The 19,076-nt window shown below is 39.5% G+C and overlaps 1 protein-coding gene across 4 annotated transcripts in view; it reads left to right on the forward strand.

Moving 5' to 3' along the window:
- RNASET2 (ribonuclease T2) overlaps positions 1-17,817 on the forward strand; it is a 31,227-nt gene extending 13,410 nt beyond the window's left edge. For all 4 annotated transcript variants that reach the window (XM_042795596.1, XM_042795597.1, XM_032996914.2 and 1 more), the window contains exons 4-10: positions 877-932; positions 1,861-1,918; positions 2,718-2,788; positions 8,850-8,963; positions 11,214-11,259; positions 11,468-11,542; positions 14,007-17,817. In XM_042795596.1, coding sequence (XP_042651530.1) covers positions 877-932; positions 1,861-1,918; positions 2,718-2,788; positions 8,850-8,963; positions 11,214-11,259; positions 11,468-11,542; positions 14,007-14,198 — 612 coding nt within the window. In that variant the 3' untranslated portion in view covers positions 14,199-17,817. The remainder of the gene's footprint in view (positions 1-876; positions 933-1,860; positions 1,919-2,717; positions 2,789-8,849; positions 8,964-11,213; positions 11,260-11,467; positions 11,543-14,006) is intronic.
- Positions 17,818-19,076: the final 1,259 nt, after the last annotated feature.

The following is a 19,076-nucleotide window of genomic DNA, read 5'->3' on the forward strand; positions in this document are numbered from 1 at the left end:
AGAGCCAGAAAGGAAAGCTGCTATTAGGCGGAAAGAAAGTCTGAGGAGGTTGTTATTTAATGGCAAAAAGTGTTTAGTAAAAAGAGCCATAATTACTAAGCAGAATAATCAGGGGAAATACTGTAATGGTATTCTGTGATGTGTGCACATGGATTTTTTTGGTTTTATTCAGGAATATGTACTCTGCTCTAATGAATAATTAATGTATAGACTATTTTTCCTTCATGATCAAAGGTTTTGACTGGGGGCTTTTTTTTGTAGGAATATATAGACTTTCCTCTTCTCTCCATTCCCTTGTCCCTCAAGTCAAAATATTTAAAAAATATATTCTAACCATTTTACTTTGAATAAGCAATACATGTCATCACTTCTTTCTATTTTTCTCTTTTAATACAACAACAAAACTACTGAATGTTTAAAGATGGTTGCGTGCTTGTCTGTTGTTATAGTTTATTTTGTGGGTTTTGTTTTAATGGTTCTCCACTCCTTTAAAAGATCTGATGATGAGAACAACACAGAGAACTGCCACCTGGAATATGCTAAATGCAGATTTAGTTCCATTCGTTTATCATGGATCAAGATACTTTATATTATGTCAGAATCTGTCCCTTGTTGTCTTTTTACACTGTCTGTTCAGGGTGCCCCTTGATATTCACTTGATCTGTTTCAAAATTTTAATGCCAGTTAGTCTCTATGAAATGGCACGATCCATGACAGCTTCAAGTAACTGGAGTTCACCAGGTCCTTATCTGGGCAAGCAGAAGTTTTCATGTCTCACTAGAGCCTTGGACCACCAGTGAATGAGCTTTTAGTTTTTCTCTAAGCCATTATCCCTGGACACATATAACAAATATTCTGTATTTTTGTTTTCCATAGATGAGTGCTAATGATTGTCAAGACCCTCCAGAGTACTGGACAATCCATGGACTGTGGTATGATCAGAGAATGTTTTTATTTCAGCCTAGAAAGGAAAATCAAGTTTGTACCAGGATGTTTAGTGCTTTTTTTCGAGGGCTTAGTCTGTCAGGTTTTATGTTTCCTTGAAACAAAAGCCTTTATTTTGTTGGAAATCAAAACCTTATGGTTTGATACAAAGCTTGAAATACACTTCTGTATCTCATGACTTGCAGATCTTCTGAAATCCTCTTGCCACATTAGCAGTTTATTTATATATCTTGTAAGATCAGTAATGTTCTCAAACAGAAAGGGAAGTATGGTTTCCCCTTTTTTTTTTTTTTTTTTTTCTTTCTTCCTGAGTACACAGAATTTGTTAATGTCTCATGACTGCTCGTGGCTTTAAGTACCTTAACACAAATATTGCAAAAGTACAGGAAAAACTAATTTGCTTCAAAAGAATCAACTCACTGGAATTGATGCCAATGGTAGCAATTCAAAGGTTTTTCTGACAAATGCAAGGAAATAATTCAGTACAGGAGCTTAAGCTAGGTATCCTGGAAAGGTCAACAGCATTATGTCTAGATTACCAGTGTGTGTCCTGGTGATACTTGCAGAATCGTTGCTTAGTGCAGTGGTTCAGGAGGTCAGTGTCATTAGTGACATCTTGTGCAAGACCTTTCTGTATCACTTACTCCACCTGTATGACTTTTGCACAGAGTGAGAGGGACTGGAGGGCCTAAGAAAGAGCCTCTTTCTGGGAAATGTTTTGGCCATAATTAATGTCTTGAATTTTTACTTCTAAAACACGGTAGATGCTGATGGTTTATTTCCTTTTTTAAATAAAATCTCTAGCTATAATCTTGCATATTTAAAATTCAAGCTAATGATATAGAATAGAATGCTGTTAGTTAACATTAGTGAGTTAGGAGACATCTTTTTTTCACTTTTATTTTGCTTCCTTAGGCCTGACAAAACTGAAGAGTGTAATAGGACATGGCATTTCAATGTTACTGAGATCAAGGTAATTATTTAAAACAAAACCAGTCATACTGAGCAGAGCTGAGTGCAATTGCTTTTGCACATCCTATATGCAAAATCTGTAGCTTACAATGTATCACTCTTAGTGTTTGCTGAGACTTTTTTTTATGGACTTCTTTTAAGGACTCCACAAATTCATTAGGTGCTTCTGGTACTACTTGAAGTTGCAGTGCTCGTGATCATTAGCAGCTGTTCCTACTTAATTTTGTAGACACGTGGTTCAGCCACATCCTCCTTAAAAAATTATAGAGAGCATAGGTGGTGGATCTGCAGTGGCAAAAAGTACCTGTGAAAAAGAGATTACAGTCAGTCCATATTCTGTCTTCCATTTTCTACTGCAAAGCCAGAACACAGAAAATAAGAGTTCAGAGTACATTTTTTCTGTTAGTCCTTTTTTTTTTTTTTTTAATCAAAAAAATACAAATCTTTATTTCATTCAAATGTGTTGTAAACTGAAATAGGAGGCTTGAGCCAACAAATGTGAAAAGCTGCATGGTTGAAGAACTTCTTCAGGGACAGCTGAAGGAAGATCCTACTTTGAGGCAGTGTGTCTGTATTCGTACATTCAGATGTTTAGATAGTTGTACCTGTCTGTTACCTCCAATGACAGCACTTTCAGAATATTGGGGAAAAAGACCTTTTCTTTTTTTGAGAATAAATGTTTCGGTTGGGGATGTTGAAAGATGAAGCTTCAGTTCTAGAAAATGTATCGATATATGTAGATGATGTAAGAAATAGCTTTTCAACACTGTAGCTGCCTTTACTAATTGTGATATTTTTAGGATCTTATATCAGACATGAGACAGTATTGGCCCGATGTGCTTCATTCATCTCTGAATCGCACCCAGTTCTGGTGAGTACAATAAAACCTAATTGTATTTTGGATATTATAAAAATATCCATCTGAGTTAGTAATTCTTCAGGTGTGATGTTGTACATGAAAAGCAGTATCTGGGAGGCCACTGAAAGCAGTGTGTCTTGTCAGTCTCATTTACAAAATAAACCTTTTTTCTTGTTAGAGCACCTGCAAAATGCAGCTGTTGGAGAGGGCTATGACAGAGGTTTTGGAGAAATGAAACTTAGAGAGAGAGAAAGAATGTGTTTCTTCCCTTTGTCCCCATGGAGGAGAAACAGCTGCTGCTGACACATTAAATGTGAATAGCAGTAGCACTCCTGGGATGCCACAGCTAACTGAAAGAGCAGCTTCCAGGCTTCTCTTCCTAGCTGGCTTCACTGTGTGGCTGGCCTTGAGATACCTTATCTTTTGGGCTTTCTCACAAACATGGAAATGGAAAAATAGGATGCATTGGATCATCCTAGCCTCTTGTCTACCCTGAACTTCAGGAGATCAGACTTTGGCCTCTTCAGGGGTCTGCCTGGCAAGTAGTATGAAATAAAGCCCTGGAGAGAAGAGGGACCCGAGAAAGCTGATTGATATTCAAGAATTTCCTCTTCCCAACTCAGAAGTGGTGCATCCTGACAAAGGAGAAGTCTGGTAAGAACACCAGGAGGCCTGCATGGATGAACAAGAGCTCCAGGACAAGCTCAAACAGAAAAAGGAAGCATATGGCGGGTGGAAGCAAGGACAGGGAGGTAGCCTGGGAGGAATACAGAGAAGCTGAGCAGCCGGATAATGGGTTAGGAAGGTCAAAGCCCTGATAGAGTTAAATCTGTCCAGGGACATTAAAGGCAACAAGAAAAGCTTCTATAGGTACGTTGGTGATAAAAGGAAGACTAGGAAAAATGTGGGCCCTCTCCAGAAGGAAGCAGGAGATCTCGTTGCTCAGGGTATGGAGAAGACTGAGGTATTCAGTTACTTTTTTGCCTCAGTCTTCACCAGCAAGGGCTCCAGCCACACTGCCCAAGATGCAGAATGACTGGGAGAATGAAGAACCACTCACTGTAGGAGAAGATTAAGCTCAAGACCATATAAGGAACCTGGAGATGCACAGGACCATGGGACCTGATGAGATGCATCCATGAGTCCTGAGAGAACTGGCAGATGAAGTGGCTAAGTTGCTATCCATCATATTTGAGAAGTCATGGCAGTTCCTCCTCACTGAAAAAGGGGAAGCATAACCCCCATTTTAAAAAAGGGGAAAAAAGAAGAGCTGGAGAGCTACAGGCCAGTCAGTCACATCTCTGTGCCCAGCAAGATCATGGAGCCTGGAAACTGTGCTAGTGCATGTGGAAGACAAGGAGGTGAACGGTGACAGGCAATGTGGTTTCACTAAGGGCAAATTGTGCTCAATGCATTTGGTGGCCTTCTACAATGGGGTTACAGTGTTGGTGGTAAGGGAAGAGCAACTGGTGACACCTGTCTCGACTTATGCAGAGCATCTGACACTGTCCCACATGTCATCCTTGTCTCTGAATTGGAGAGACGTGGATTTGACAGATGGACCAGTCGCTGGATAAGGATGGTCCTCAGAGTCTTGAACACTCCACAAGTGTCTGAGGGGAACCTAAATTGTAATTGTCAAAAGTGGTGGTCTCACTTTTTCTTCCCTCCACTCCTTTTCTTGCACTGTGCCAGGGAGAGTATGACTGCTTCTTTTTGTGGTACCACAAGTTTATGACACCTTAAACTGTTCCTGGAATTAGAATAAGAAAAATGTGTCATAAATCTAGCACCTCCCTGCCCTGCCCACTACCTGTTCATAAAAACAGGTGCCTACCAGTCCTTATTTACTAACAGAGATATTTTGGTAGGTAGGAGGTATGAACAGATAAAATCAACCTTTTCCCTTTCAGTTCAAGGCTAGCAAATAGCACTTACTTCAGTACCTGGATATATAATTACAAATATCATAAAAGCAATACAAAAGTCAGGTTATAACACATATTTTGATTGACAGAGTAATTTACTCCTTTTCAGTAAGGTGACAAGTGCACTGTAACTGACAGCTTTAACTGCAGATTTTGTAAATGCAAGCTCTTAAGCCAGCTGAAAGCTAGTAAGATCCTGTTGTACAGCTCCTTTCAGTTAAAATACTGTATTTAAAAAAAAAAATTAAAAATCAAGAATCTCTGTAGTGTAAAAATCCCAATACAGCAGAAATAAGAACCTGAAAGTAAGACTGACTGTTCACAGTTTTCGTTGTTACAGACTAAAGGCATCTTAATTAGGTAAAGAGCATGAGCAGTGAAAAGCAAAATGCATATTTAATATCTTAGCATATGTCATCAGGGTTTTCCAAGACTGCTATAATTGTGTAATATGTTTCTTCCTGGCTTTATCTCTAACTGTAGCCCTGGCTTAAAAAGGTAGGTAAGGAATCTTCCTGGTGATTTTAGGATGGCTGTGGTTGTTTCTGTAAAGATAATTGCACATCACTGTTCACCTTGTTAACTTATGAACTGTGACAGCTGCCACCTAAGAGTTTGAATTGGACAGGATAAAATGCCTTACTACAGGACAAAGGGTTATGTGTGCTTTGTACCTCAAAATTTATTAACTGAAATAATCCCTTTTATAGTCATTAATAATTTTTTGGGCCAAATAAAAATTTCCAGACCAAGAGAATTCCCTTGAGGATTAGTTTATACATATGATACAGAAGAAGGAATCAGTGTTTAGCCTATGGTACAGCTGGGTGTCCCTAATCTACATTTTGTGGGCAGCAGTTGCAGTTGTGCTTTACAGACCTTCTTTGTTCCTACCCTAATAATGAGTCAGTCTGTAATCTTTGGACGCACCTGATATGCTCCTGACTGTCACATCTGCATGACTTTGTGCTTGGGGGTAACTCTGTCCTTTGTTGTATATAACACGAAGCAAAATCTCTTTGACGTTCAGCTTTTTTTCCACACAGCTGAGTTGTACCAATGTAATTCCTTTGCATTTCTGCAGTCCCCTAATACTTCATCTGTAGGACTTATTGCTGAGGTATGCAATTGTAACATTTATTCTTAGCAGCACCATAGAGAAAATGGTAGAGAATCACAAGTTATATAGTGGAATGCAATCTAGTGCTGTAAGACCCATTCCTGTGTGCCTGCCAAAGTACTTGTGTCCTGTAGGGACGAAAAACTGTTCAGCAAAGTTCTGGCAGCTAGTATATGTGCTGTGTGCTATTGCCTAGCTCATGGGTATGAGAGGTACAGAAGGATGAGTGACTTTCATGAATATAGGCATCTACATTCTCTATCCACGTGCCACTCTTCTGTGAGCTGAGGATCGAGGAGAATTACCTTGTCTTATTGTGATCTAGGTGAAGGAAAATGTGTCTCAGTAAATAACATTGACACATTAATTGTTTGATTTCTAAACACATTGTTTTATGTTATTGCCAGATACCTGCAGCTCCTTCATTTCCTTACTTCTTCAGTTTGCATTTAAATGGAAGAAGTGAAGGTGACATTTCATATGCCTGTGCTGAATGGTCAGAATTATCTGTATCTGCATTTTTTTTTTCCATGTGGCTGTGCTGTAAAATAAAGTAACACTGTCAAGAGTTGTCATCTTAAAATTTCAGTAATTGCTTTGCGGTGACCCTAGAGGAGCTCTCCATTCTGGAAGTTCACAGGACTGGTTAAAAAACTTGGGCTTGGTATGTTCTTGGCTTGCTGCAGCTGATGATGCATGGGCACTGTCTGGGGGTAGGTCTGTGTATTTTCACTTGTGATCCCCCCGACTGTTGCCTGGGCCCTGTGATCAGTGTGAACTGGATCCAACCACTCCAATAGCAGTTCTGTGTTAGCAATAATATGCTGCTTGAGCACCATCAGTTCTTTGTCCCTCTGTTTCTGCCTTCTTTCTAGAAACAGCAGGACACTTAAATACTAGTACTACTGAAAGCCTTCAAAAGACAGGCACAACACTTTACCGTTAGCTTTGCACACATGCATGCATATATTCTCTGAAGAAAAATTTTCATGCTACATGCAAAGCCGTGCCACCAGTTCACTGCTGTTCCAGTAGCCCTCTGGATTTGACTTCTGTCTTCTTCTGGTCCAAGCTAACTGCTCAGTATCTCTTGCTAAATTTATCCCTAAAAGAGCTTCCATTTTCTTTAAAACTGTGGTGTCTTTTCTTATCAGTAATTTCAAACCCCTTGTTGGGAAATCTGCTCTTTGGCTCACATGAAGAGGATTCCTCCAGGCAGTAAACAATTCACTTGACATATAGTTGAGTAGAGTGTTACAGCTGAGATGAGAACTCTACAAGGCTAAATTTGGTAATGTATAGTGAAAACCTTCCAGTAATGCACATACTCCCCACTTCAAATCTCTTGATGCCATTGTTGCTTCATTCATTCTCTGTTCCGAGGTAGAGTACGAATTTCTCTAGATGCAAACATAACTTCTTTTAAAGTGTTTTAATTCCTTAAGAAAAATCGGAAGTTTTTAATATGCATGGACAATTCAAATGCAGGATTTTAAGTCAATAATAGTTCTCATTGTGCTTCTCTGCTTTTCCATGAGGTTCTTATGGCATCATAAGGTCAGAGAATGCTATGGTAGTGGCAGAAATTTGTGATTAGATAACTTTTTGTGTACATCTGTTGAACTGATACATACTTAATACGAGTGGCTCATGAAAATTTGAAAAGAAAGAAGAAAAAAAAAAAAACGAACCATCCCCCAGCCCCTTAAATCCACAGGTGGCCTTGTTAAAGATCACACTGTTTAGTCTTTCAGTAGACTTTAGGATTGATAGAAATATATTTTGAGCTTTGCATCATTTTTTTGTCCTATTTCAGTTTGTCATAAAATTGCAAGAATTGCTTTCTTTTGGACTCTGTTCCATGGTATTAGAAGACTTGATGGTGGAATAGAAACAGGACTTGAGAGCAGCCCTGTGAAAATACTGCCATAGGCCAAAGTAAAAGTTGAGGCAACAGCCTTGTCTTAGCAGCTTGTGTAGTTTTACTGTTCCACCTAAAATAAGGGTTAGTCTATTTAGTTCTGAAATATTTGTAGTGCTTTGAAAATGTATTTAACATAAAGGACTCCATTAAAACTTATACAAAGTTTAGAAATACTCATTTTCTAGGCAAATTCTTACCAATCTAACCTCCAAACATCTCTCTGTAATACACCAAGAGACATTTGTATCATAAGAGCATGATACATACTTACTACATAAATTGCTTCATTTAATTATTTCAAAAACAAGCTGATTCAAAGGAGACAGCTGAAAAAACCAAGCACCCAAACTGTTTGGGCTAACTTAATCTAAAGAATCACCTGAACAGCGCTTTTGACTTGATAAGGTTTTTTCATGCTCTTTTGACACAAAGTTCTCTTATTCAGCTTTGAAATGAAGTAATGGTTTATTCCACATCAGTATCCATCTTATCTCCTCACTTTGCTCTGTCCAGTCTTAAAAAGACAGCTGATAGTGGGGAGGAGAAGAGTGTTATCCCTTTGGTGGGATAACAGTTGAAGGGCTGAACTATAAATGACTTCCGCACAAATTCATATACATAATTTATAGGAAAACAGAATACTGATTCTGAATGTCCCAGGTCCATAATAATATCCAAACCATTAGATCATCCTCTCCTTTATTTTCTACAGCTCTTATATTAACTTGAAAAGTCTCTATCTTGCAGATGCCAATTGTTCAACTCATTTATATATTTTTAATGCAACTTATTGTCTGAAAGAGTTTTTTCTTAGTCTGATGTTACAAGCCATAATGAGGAACTTGTTGGGCTTCTTCCTTACTCTCCTGTTAGGACCAAAATATATTGGTAAATGATTCTAATAAAAACATACAGATGTTTCTGTAATTGAAATGGTGGGAGTGATCTTTCTTGATTTTGTTTTTTACACATGCAGTACTTTTTGAATGCAGTGTCCTACTTCATGCATGTAGCCTTTCAGATACATATTGGCTAGCTTGTGCAGCACATATATCTGCAAATAATGTTTTATAAAACTTATATTTTTCTATCTTCCTATAGGAAACATGAGTGGGAGAAACATGGCACTTGTGCAGCCACGCTTCAGGTCCTTAACTCTCAGAGGAAATACTTTGGTAAAGCCTTAGAACTCTACCAGCATGTTGATCTTAACAGGTACGTAAATTAACTTGGTGGTCTGCTTCTTATTTCAAACAGTTTTTAAAAGTTTCCAACATAACCTAAAAAAATAAGTCTGAAAATCTGATGGCAGAGGGAAATGAGTATTAGAGTAGATTAATTTTAGTACTGGAGTTCAGAAGAAGGGTTATCTACTCTGAGAAGCATGTCTCTGGTCACTTCAGAGTCTGGTAAGCTGACAGTGTGCTTCACAGCATCATTTTAGACAATATGAGCCAGTAAATTTTGAGAAGCTGTATTGGCTGTATCTCGCTACCAAAAACTATGGTGCCTGTAAACTTCTAAATCAAGTGACAAAACCCCCCAAACTTCTAAGTCATACTGAGGCCCGGACACTTGTTCTTAGAAAAGACAGTGCTCTGCTCAGAGGAAAGGACAAGCTGCAGGCAAAATTGTTCAGAACATCCCGGGAAGAGGCTGAGAGGTGACAGCAAGAGAGGGTGTCTTGAAGGGCCATGTGTGGTTGCTGCAGGCAGCCCTCTGCTGTCCTCTGAAACAACCCCGTTGTGACACTCTTGCTTTGTCCTAGGGGCTCGTGGTTCCAAAGCACGGGCCGTTCCGGATACAAAATCTTAATGGGAATGTTGTGGCTTGTCCAAGTGCTGTATGTACGTGTTCTGGCTGCAGGTGAATGCCAGAAGGCCAGAGTCCTTTCTTAATCAGTATGGTATGGGTGGGAGAATGTTTGACTCTGATTTGTTGACCATGAATTGTCTCTCTGTATAAGGTGAAGGTATCTGACAGAGGAAATAAGTTCTTCTTTACCTGGAAACATATCTTAAAAAAAAAAAAAAAAATCCTGTTCATGTTCTTTCAGTATTTTGTCCAAGCAATCTCCTAACAAAGTCTCATTTGCTTTGCATGTGCACAAAGGAAATATGTCTTTCTCCCACCCCACCTCTTATTTTTGTAAGTGTCTTGTAAAACTGAATCAGGTTTTCCTAGACACAGTGCTTAAGAGCATGTCATATGTAGTGTTAAAATTAATAATGTCTAATAAGTCAATTGCCTGAGTAGCTGCGATGGTGTGACTAAAATATGTTACAGATGGCACAGTGACCAATTATGTGACTCTATATCAGCATGTGTAACACTGAAAAAGAATAGAGACTGAAACATACTGAAATTAATTGCTCAGAGCATATTCTCCATTGTAAAAATGAACATAATTAATTTAATCTTTATTGAAAAGGATAAAGACTGCTAATGTTCTCGTTGTACTTCATTTATACTTGAGTGAGAAAAAGCAGTGTTAATGATTAAAAGATTGTTTCCCAAAAGGAAATTATTAATAAGAGGACATTATGCAGGCTCCTGTTAGAAAGACAGAACATCATCTATTTTATTGGCTTCCTTATATCCAGAGTCAAAAGCCAATGACAAACAGGTAGGTCTCTAGTCAACTGGGTTAAATGTCCCCTGTGCAGGACCTGACCTTTGAAGGGTTGAGCATTATCCACACTCATGGATTAAATCCTGCAAGATGCTGAACATTCCCACTCCTTATGGAAGAAGCTGGGACTTAAAAGACTTGGGACCTCTTGAGTCCTGAATCTTGCTGTCAGCTTGGAAGTGTGGACTTCTCTAAGGACTGAATCTAAAGGAAGGGGTATATAGTCTAGAGGTTCTTGAGTTTTACTTAGTTTCTTTTAGGCAAACAACCTTTCCTCTTCAAAAACCTATTTGTTAGGAAATGTGTCTGCCCTGACGTTGATCCAGATCCACACACCATGTCTCTCTCTGTGTGCTGTGCACCTTCCACCCCAGCAAGCCCACCCTGTGTTAGAACATGAGGATGCCTAGAACCACCTCACAAGTCTGCCTTCATCCCCTCCTGGTGCCCAGAGCGCAGGGGTATGGCTCAAGGCAGGGGAAAGGAAGCAATTAAACTGCATGCCCTACCTGGCACTCAGTAGAGCATCCTGAAGGTCCCACAAACAACAGTAATATTGCCCTTTCCCCCTAGCTGTGTCTGAAGACTCAGCTCTCCCAGCTCTTCAGCTTAAGGTGGTGGAAAGAGTTTTTTCTCACCCTGTTGAGTTGGGAGGAGGCCTTTCAGAAGAGGGGAAGCCTTCCTAGGCCTGGTAGAGGATGGAAGACAATTTTCCCTTGCTCCCCATTGCTGTAATGCTTGACAAGTTCTCATAAGATTATCTGTTTAGCTAACGATTATAAAGTTACGTTTGCATACAGGAACCATGGAAAAATGTTTTATCTTTGTTTCAGTTGTCTCCTGAAAGCTGGGATAAAGCCGAGCAGTTCATATTACCAGGTAAGAGGCAGTCTTTTATAAAACAAAATCAGGTGCATGTACTTTTCAGCAGCAGTCAAGTAATTTCTAGAGAATAAGTGATCTTTTTTTAATTGTATAGTTCTTTAAGGTTGTGTTTTATCTAAAAGTTTTTGTGAACTTAAGAAGTGTGGGAGCTGTTGGAAGATGTGCTAGTGACTTAATTTATATAAGCTTTTTAATTTTTCAGATGACTGCCATAAAGGAAGCCCTTACGAGATTTTATGGTGTAACGCCAAAGATCCAATGTCTTCCTCCAGAAGAGGTAAAAACTCCAAACAAACACATACTTCCCAAACTCCCCAAAACTGAAAAACAAACAAACAAAAGAGCACTTTTTATCAAAAAACAAAAATACAGTGAAAAATCTTCAGCATGGTGAAACTCAGGTCTGGGTGTTCCTTGCGTATCCAGATCTTTGCAGATTACATGTTGCTCAGTTCTTGAAGTTGAGCTAATAAAAACATTGCTTACACACTGGCACCAAGTCCAGCTTATGTTACTGTTGCCACAGCCTTTTCTTAATGCAGAAATACCATTAGTGGAGGCAGTGTCCATTCTTTACCCAATAACTTTGCAGTTAGTATAATTACCCAGAAAGTGGGAGCACTGGGTTTTAAAGGTCTCCTTATCCTGAAAGATTTGAACCTTAATCTGTTTCATGAATGCTGTAACCACCACACTAGAGGTATTGCTGTAGCTGAGTACTTTCCATTCCTTCTGCTAAAGCTTAATTGTCATATAGCAAATTACTAGACCCAGCAAGAGTAAGCTGAATGGAGCCAGTGACTGTTGGCCTTGACAAGTGTATTGCCTGTCAACAGCAGTCTTCCCTTCGCTGGGCATGGCTTGTGTGTTCTGCATGAAGTTATTCAGTGGACAGAATCCTTCAGAAATAAAGAAGCTCAGGGGCTTGTCTCTGAGGTTGCTCTCAAAATCTGAAGAGGTATAAAAAGGCATTTTGAGCTTCACTGTGGTTCAGGATGATTGTAGTCTTTCCTTCTGAGCCAACAGTGTCTAAAATTTCCATTTCTTTCTGCTTTTCCTTGCCAATGATTGTACTGTGAATCACCATGCAGTAGAGAATGTGGTACACAGAAACAGTGTGTTATAGTGTAAAATACAAGTTATCGTGTCTTGAACCAAAAATGCCTTTGAAGGAGCAAAATAGTAATATGGACAACTACATGGGCAGGCTGCATAGCTGTTTCTTTCCTTGTTGAGCTAGGTTACTCCACTTTTATTCAAAAAGAAAACAGAAAACCAAACCTACGAGATAGCTTTCACACTTACAAGTGGTTCTTTATTATCTCAGCTTGATAAAAGTGGCTTACTACAAAACACTTGACAGAGTTATTGCCCATACACAGACGACAATTTTATGAAAACTTGCCAAGATACTGTTACTGTTGGAGTTTAATAGCTTGTGTGTTGTCAGCTCATTTGCTTTAGTAGTGCTCTGAGATTTTTATACTCAGATGTTTCTTCATGTGAAAAAGAATTCTAGGTTACAATTATTTTTAAAATGTATTTTTACATTACTTTAAGCAACAGAGGACTATGAGTTGAATGTGGGTTGCGCACTCACCCACCGCTTGATTCTGAAGAAATACAGAGCTAACACAAATCTCAGTTTCTAGCTCTGTTCATTGTAGGTCTGCCATTGCTTTTAGTACAGTTGGGATACTGCTCAAATTATGTGAAAGCAATTTACAGCTAGAGTCTCCTGTGTTTATCAGCTGAAGCTAATGGGTAATGGAAAGGAGAAAGTACACCCCAGTTACTTAAATGTTGCCCTTTTCAAGGTTCCAGCCATGTCAATGCCTGAAGTGCCTTACAGGGGTACTTCCATTCTTAAAACATATTACACACCTGCTGTATTCTTAGGTTTCTTTAAAAACAAAAGCACCCCACCCACTCCCCAGCCCCCCACCCCCAAAAAACCCCTGCACAAACACAACAAGAAACCTAAAAAAACCCCCAAAAAATCACAACCAAAAAAAAACCCAAACCAACAATAACAAAAAAACCCACCACCACGGTTACTTTTGTCTTTGTCCTGCTTAGTGGTTTCAAAACCAGTTTTTTTCCACATGCATTTTGTCATGCCTGAGCATTCTGGGGGATTTTCGCATAATCTTCTTCCCCACATGAAAGGCTTCCATGCCTGCTTGCCTTACTTGTGGTCAATACTTTTCTTCCTAGTCTGTTCTGTAGTCCAGAAATGACATTTCCACTACTTTTGACAGCTCGCATCTGTATTTTTTTCTCCTCTTTGGAGAATTTCCTTTGCCTCAATTCCCATCCTGCTACAAAAGAGTTGGTGAAAGGTGGCTTTCGGGTCACACACACCCTTCAATATTCACAAACTTCAGCCAGAGCTCATCATTAAGGTGAACAGCTTTTGTGTACTGTGCAGATTTGGTAAATGGTAAAATAGTCTCTGTCACAGCATTTCATAATGAGACTTACTAATTAGTCAGATTCTCCAAGTTGTTACTGAATTATGTTCTTGGAATGCATTTCCTTGTCTGCTTGCTCCTTAAAGACAAGTATGTGCTATAAGCTGTTGAGAGTGGATGCCTCTGGTACCTGTCTCCTTCACATTTTTCAAGTGGCAGATATACAAGTAGACACTACTGTATTCTATAGGTAAGGCAATATATCTGAAGAATTGATTTATTTATTTATTCTCCCCATCAAGCTGGTCTCATCTCTTATGTTTCTAGGGTGAAAAAGCACAAACAATTGGTCAGATTGAATTCTGCTTCACCAAAGAACTGCAGCTGAGAAACTGCACGGCTCTGAGTGGTGAATCCGACCCAATGCAGGCTGACTTGAAGCTTGGAACTGAGGAGTTGTCTGTCTGCAGTGATACACTCCCAACCTATTATCCTTCACAGGTCCAAGATCACAAATGAAGCCATAAGAGTTTGAAAAACTTCTTAAACAGCAACAGAAACCAAACCCTTGAACTTTATACCTTGGAAAGCAGTCTTGACTTGACAATACTAAAAGGCCCTGTCCGTATCGCAAGCAGGCTGTGAAGATTTCTGCTGGAAAACATGCTGCTTTTCCCATTAAAGGAGAACGGTCCATGTTGTAGTATCAGCTACATAGGATGAAATACTGAGTTGGGCTCCAATATTGATGGGATCAGAATCTGATTTAGAGCTTTGCCTGGACTTTTTGGCTTCCTTATAGTTTGAATCAATGTTTAAAAGAGAACTGTGAATTCTTAGTTTCACTTGCAGTTAAGTCTGCCACTTTTGGTTTTTGCCAGTGAGTCAGGGAAATTAAGTCATTGTTTGTTTTGAAAGGATGGTTGTCTCTCTGAGATGACATGACAATTTCTTGAGAAGAAAATATTCTAAACAAAAAGAGCTTGGAGACCTGTCTGGAGGTCCTTTCCCAGACATAATACCCACTGCTTTGTGTAAATTTGCTCTCTGCAAATGCTGAACAGAGGCCATGTCCTCCAAGTTGTTAAGCCCTTCCTCACTCAGCAATCATGGTGGACCAAAAATGACAACTTTTGCATAACAACGTAGTTTCATTCACTGAGTTCACCAGGTTTTGGCACTTCTGCCTAAAGGACCACAGGAAGGATATATTTGTAGCCTTATGTAGTCTTCAATTGATTTTGCTGCAGTAGCTCCCTAAGTCTTGAAGAGCAACCAATCTTAGAACTTACTTGCTAGTATAGGAAAACTTTAGGCCCTAGAAATATGTTGTTATTAATTTTTCATTGTATTTGAACATTTAGAATAACCACACAAGTGAGTGTCTGCATTATTATTTAAAAATGAGATTGTCACATAATCACTTTATCCCAAGACACAACTTTTTATATGTGAAACATTAAATACTACAGGATTTACAGTGAAAAGTACAAATGTTAACAGTAGTGCATCTTTCTTTCATAATAATAAATAACATGCCACAAAGTTGGATGTTTCCAAAGGGGACCGAATTCGTATGACATCCTCTACACAGTGCTGTGTTGATGTGTCTCAAATTGTCTTGCAGAGAAAGACAATTATGGATCAAGGAGCCATCTGTTAGAAGAATATTACTGTGAAAATCTGAAATGGAGTATTAGGAACAAATTTGTTACGTTTTTTGGAGTTTAGAAACTTTCACATTTACTCTCTTTTTGACTGTCCCTGTTTCTCTACCACCTTTCATTTAAGGTTCTGTTACCTTGCCATTCCAGAATGCTGTCAGTTTTTTTTAGTCCTTTCTTTAGAAGCTCAGATATTTATTTTTTTTAACAGCTAAGAAATTAGATCTGCCCTCTATTATATCTGTATTTCAGTAGAGCAAGGGCTGCTTTTTTAAAATATGTCTTCCTTCCCAAGAGGATGAATATAGTTCTGTATACTAATACTATATTAGTATACTAATGTTAATCAGATCTAGTGTTTTTACGGTAGCCATGGCATGTTCAGTTCATGTTGAACATGACCAGAAGAATCACAGTTCTTCATTCCCCTGGTTCTGCTGTCTTCATCTAAGCAAGAAAAAGCAGGGAGACCTAACTGAAATGCTTGAAAATACTAGAATGTACTTTTATTTTGTGGAATCTTTTTGAGATCACTAATATTTTTTTCCTTCTAATTACAAAAATTGACTTAGCCTAAGGAAAACAACTACTTGTTGGGAGAAACGCATTTCTCTGCAAAGGGGCAGTCCAAGGCTCGGGTACTTTTTTAAAACTTTCTCTCCAGCTCTTTCAGATAGTATTTGGATGGTGCACAGGTTTTGGGTAGACTACAGAGAGTGCAAAAAACTTAGAATGAACATTAATTTAGAATTCCCATTAGAAGGTGAAGGTGATTTTTTTTTTTTTTTTTTTAAAGAAGCAAGACCTCAAAATTGTGATTTTTTTTTTTTTTTTTTTTTTAATGGTTTGGATTTTTCTTTCCTTTGATGAAGTCCCTTGTTCTCCTTTTCCTTTCAAAGTTCTTACACTGCAGTGCCATATCCTGCCCTGTTAAGCTAATCAACAGCAAGGGAAGTATAAACAAGGGTTGGTAACTACCATCAGACCATCTCACGAACATCTTGCTTGGTGCTTTTCAGTCACCAGTTTGGCTATGAACACAGTACTTAATTAGAACAATAGACTTCTCAAAATCTCACTGTAAATATTGCCACCTGGGATGAGCAGGTGCAGTATAAAAAAAATCCCCTGTAATCCACAGCAACATACTGTACTTCCAGATGAGTGATTGTTGGCTTTGCTTGTTTTTCTGCAGTTGTTTTAATTCCTTGGTCCTCTTCACAGTTAGGAGAAAAGTTCAAACTTGGAAGCAGTGGTAGCATTGGTTCTTGCACAGACATATGCTTAATGGAAGCTCAGATCAACAGTCTGATTATTTTTAATTGCAGTATAAATTATATTTTCTTTTATAATGGCAAATAATGCTTAGGGAGACAAAATACAGAGTACGAGTTCTCTGCAGTTCAAGTGTAATGCATTAATTTAAGCAAGCCAACGACTGCAAATGTCCTTTACAACAAAGTGATGCAGACACTATCAGCCTTCACAGTGTAAGGCTCAAAGGGAAAGCTGACTCTTGCCAAAGAGAGAGTCAGCAGATACAGGCCAGAGTCAGAAACAACCAACCTCTGCCATAGATAGTATGGCTTCCATGCATTTTTCACCCTTGTTTTCAAATGCAAGAAATGTGAGGGAGCTGATAAGTTATAAAACTTCAAGAAAAAACTAGCATAATCTGAAATGAGAGAGAGGAAGGGAGACACATGGCAAATCCAGCAGCATGCTAAACAACAGGCTGCTACTGAGTAAAAAATGACTGATAAATATTAAGATTGGCTAAAAATGACCTCACAGATTCTGAAGTCCTGTTTAAAGGGACATACCTGAGGTACTGCATTTGCCTTAACAAAGCCACACTCACATTCTTATTTTGCCAAATTATTGCACATTAAATATTTTAATTTGCTATGACTAGTTAAAGTAGTATCTATGATTAAAATAAACTAAAGTCGTAGCAATAAACCACTGTATATGACTACCATTGCTTGGTTTTTGACAGTCCCCTCTGCCTAGGTTCTAGGAAGATACAAACGTCTTTTGAAAGCTATTGACTAATTTTTTTTAATGCAGAGAAATGCCAAGACACTATAAAGTTTTAAGTGATACATTTAAGGGATGCTTTAAGGGCTATGTCTGGATGTGGGCAACCATGATGAACGAATGGTAGCACCTGTTCAGACCAAAGATCATGTGCAGCCCTTTGTGTTCTCTCTAGCAATGGCTCACAGCCAGTTGCCAGCCTTGGCAATTGCTTTCCATCAGAATGTATATAATTTCAAGAGCTGGATTAACACAAATTAAGTATGAGGTAAACAAAGGTATATTGGGAGACTTAACATTCACTTCAGTTCTGAAAAGTGTCACTCACTTCCTTAAGCAAAACAAAATCTGTCAGCCCTGAAGATACAGGGCAGCCTGGGAAGGATGGGGGCTATATTCATTTCTGCATCATTAAATAAATTATCTGAATCCCAGCAAGGGGGTTGTTTGTGCAGTCTTGGCGCTTTAAAACACCAGTCAACTCCACAAGGAGACTTAGTTTGTTTATACGCTTTGTCCATGTGCTCTCTCATGCAAAATGCACAAGCATTGCTTGGTGTGTTGGTTAGAGCAGGGGCTGTCTGTCCCCTTTCCAAGGACAGCCCCTCTTTCTAGACTATAGACAGGTTCTTTTCTTTCTCTTGTTCTCTCACTCTCTTCCTGGCCTGCACTGAGCATTTCTTGGCTGCGCGGGAGCCAAGCTCCAGCCAAGTTCATGGTGGTGGACAAATACAAGATTGGAAGAAGCAGCTTCTACTCTGTTTTTTTAGGTAGCAATCAATGCACAAGTACGCTGTGCTTAAGGCAACATCTGTCTCTTCCTTCCAGCAGCCAGCTGATACGCCACTGCCGCCAGGAGCAGGAGGTGGGAGAAGCAGAGGGGACATCTCCTCACCGCGCCTGTTTGCAGCGGGGGCAGCGACGGGGTTGCCGTTGCCCAGCTGTTAGGCAGCGCTGTCTTTGGGGGCTGAGATGGAGGTGGCACAGGTCTCTCTCGTGTCCCCACTCTGCACCCTCAGCGGCTGTGCTGCTGGCCCCAGCCGCAGCCCCTCGTAAGGAAAAGTGTTTCAGCAGGGCTGCGGTGACGTCAGTCCACTGCGAGTCAGCTCCCACAAATGTGGACAGCCTGGTTGCTTACAGCAGCAGAGCAGCGGGTGCTGGCTTTTACAAGGGGGAAGGGGGATCTTCACAGGGATGGCTTTGTGAATTTGGGCACCTCAGTTTTGGTGTGGTCGGGCTTCAGGCAGCTGTGGTCTGTTTGCGTCTGGCTCTGAGCACCAGTAAGCCAAGGCCATAGAAGGATAATGGCACTGCTAACAGTATTATTGCTACCTGATGGTGGTACTGATGATGCAAAGGGAAAATGGCAGGACTTTGCAAGTTGCTTTCCCAGGAATGGAGCAATCAGTGATGAGGAATGTTGTATTTATACTAAATTCACACTGTCTTGCTGCTCAGGCGGCTGCCTTCACAAGGCTTACTGCACACCTCCCCTTCCTCTGCATAAGTATTCCCTGCTCCACAGAGTTGCTGTAGATCACCCAGAGTTGATACAAATAATTCATTTTAGAAGGGATTTCAATTTCTTGTGATTTAGAGAATAAGAGCTTTAGTATACAGGCTAAGTGAGACCTGATGTGGGAGATGGGCAGTTTATTTTATATTTGTGTGCTGTGATCTTCCTTATTCCTTA

This window comes from Tyto alba, unplaced genomic scaffold, assembly GCF_018691265.1.
Source record: "Tyto alba isolate M040663 unplaced genomic scaffold, T.alba_DEE_v4.0 Super-Scaffold_22, whole genome shotgun sequence".
In the NCBI taxonomy this organism is placed as follows: Eukaryota; Metazoa; Chordata; class Aves; order Strigiformes; family Tytonidae; genus Tyto; species Tyto alba.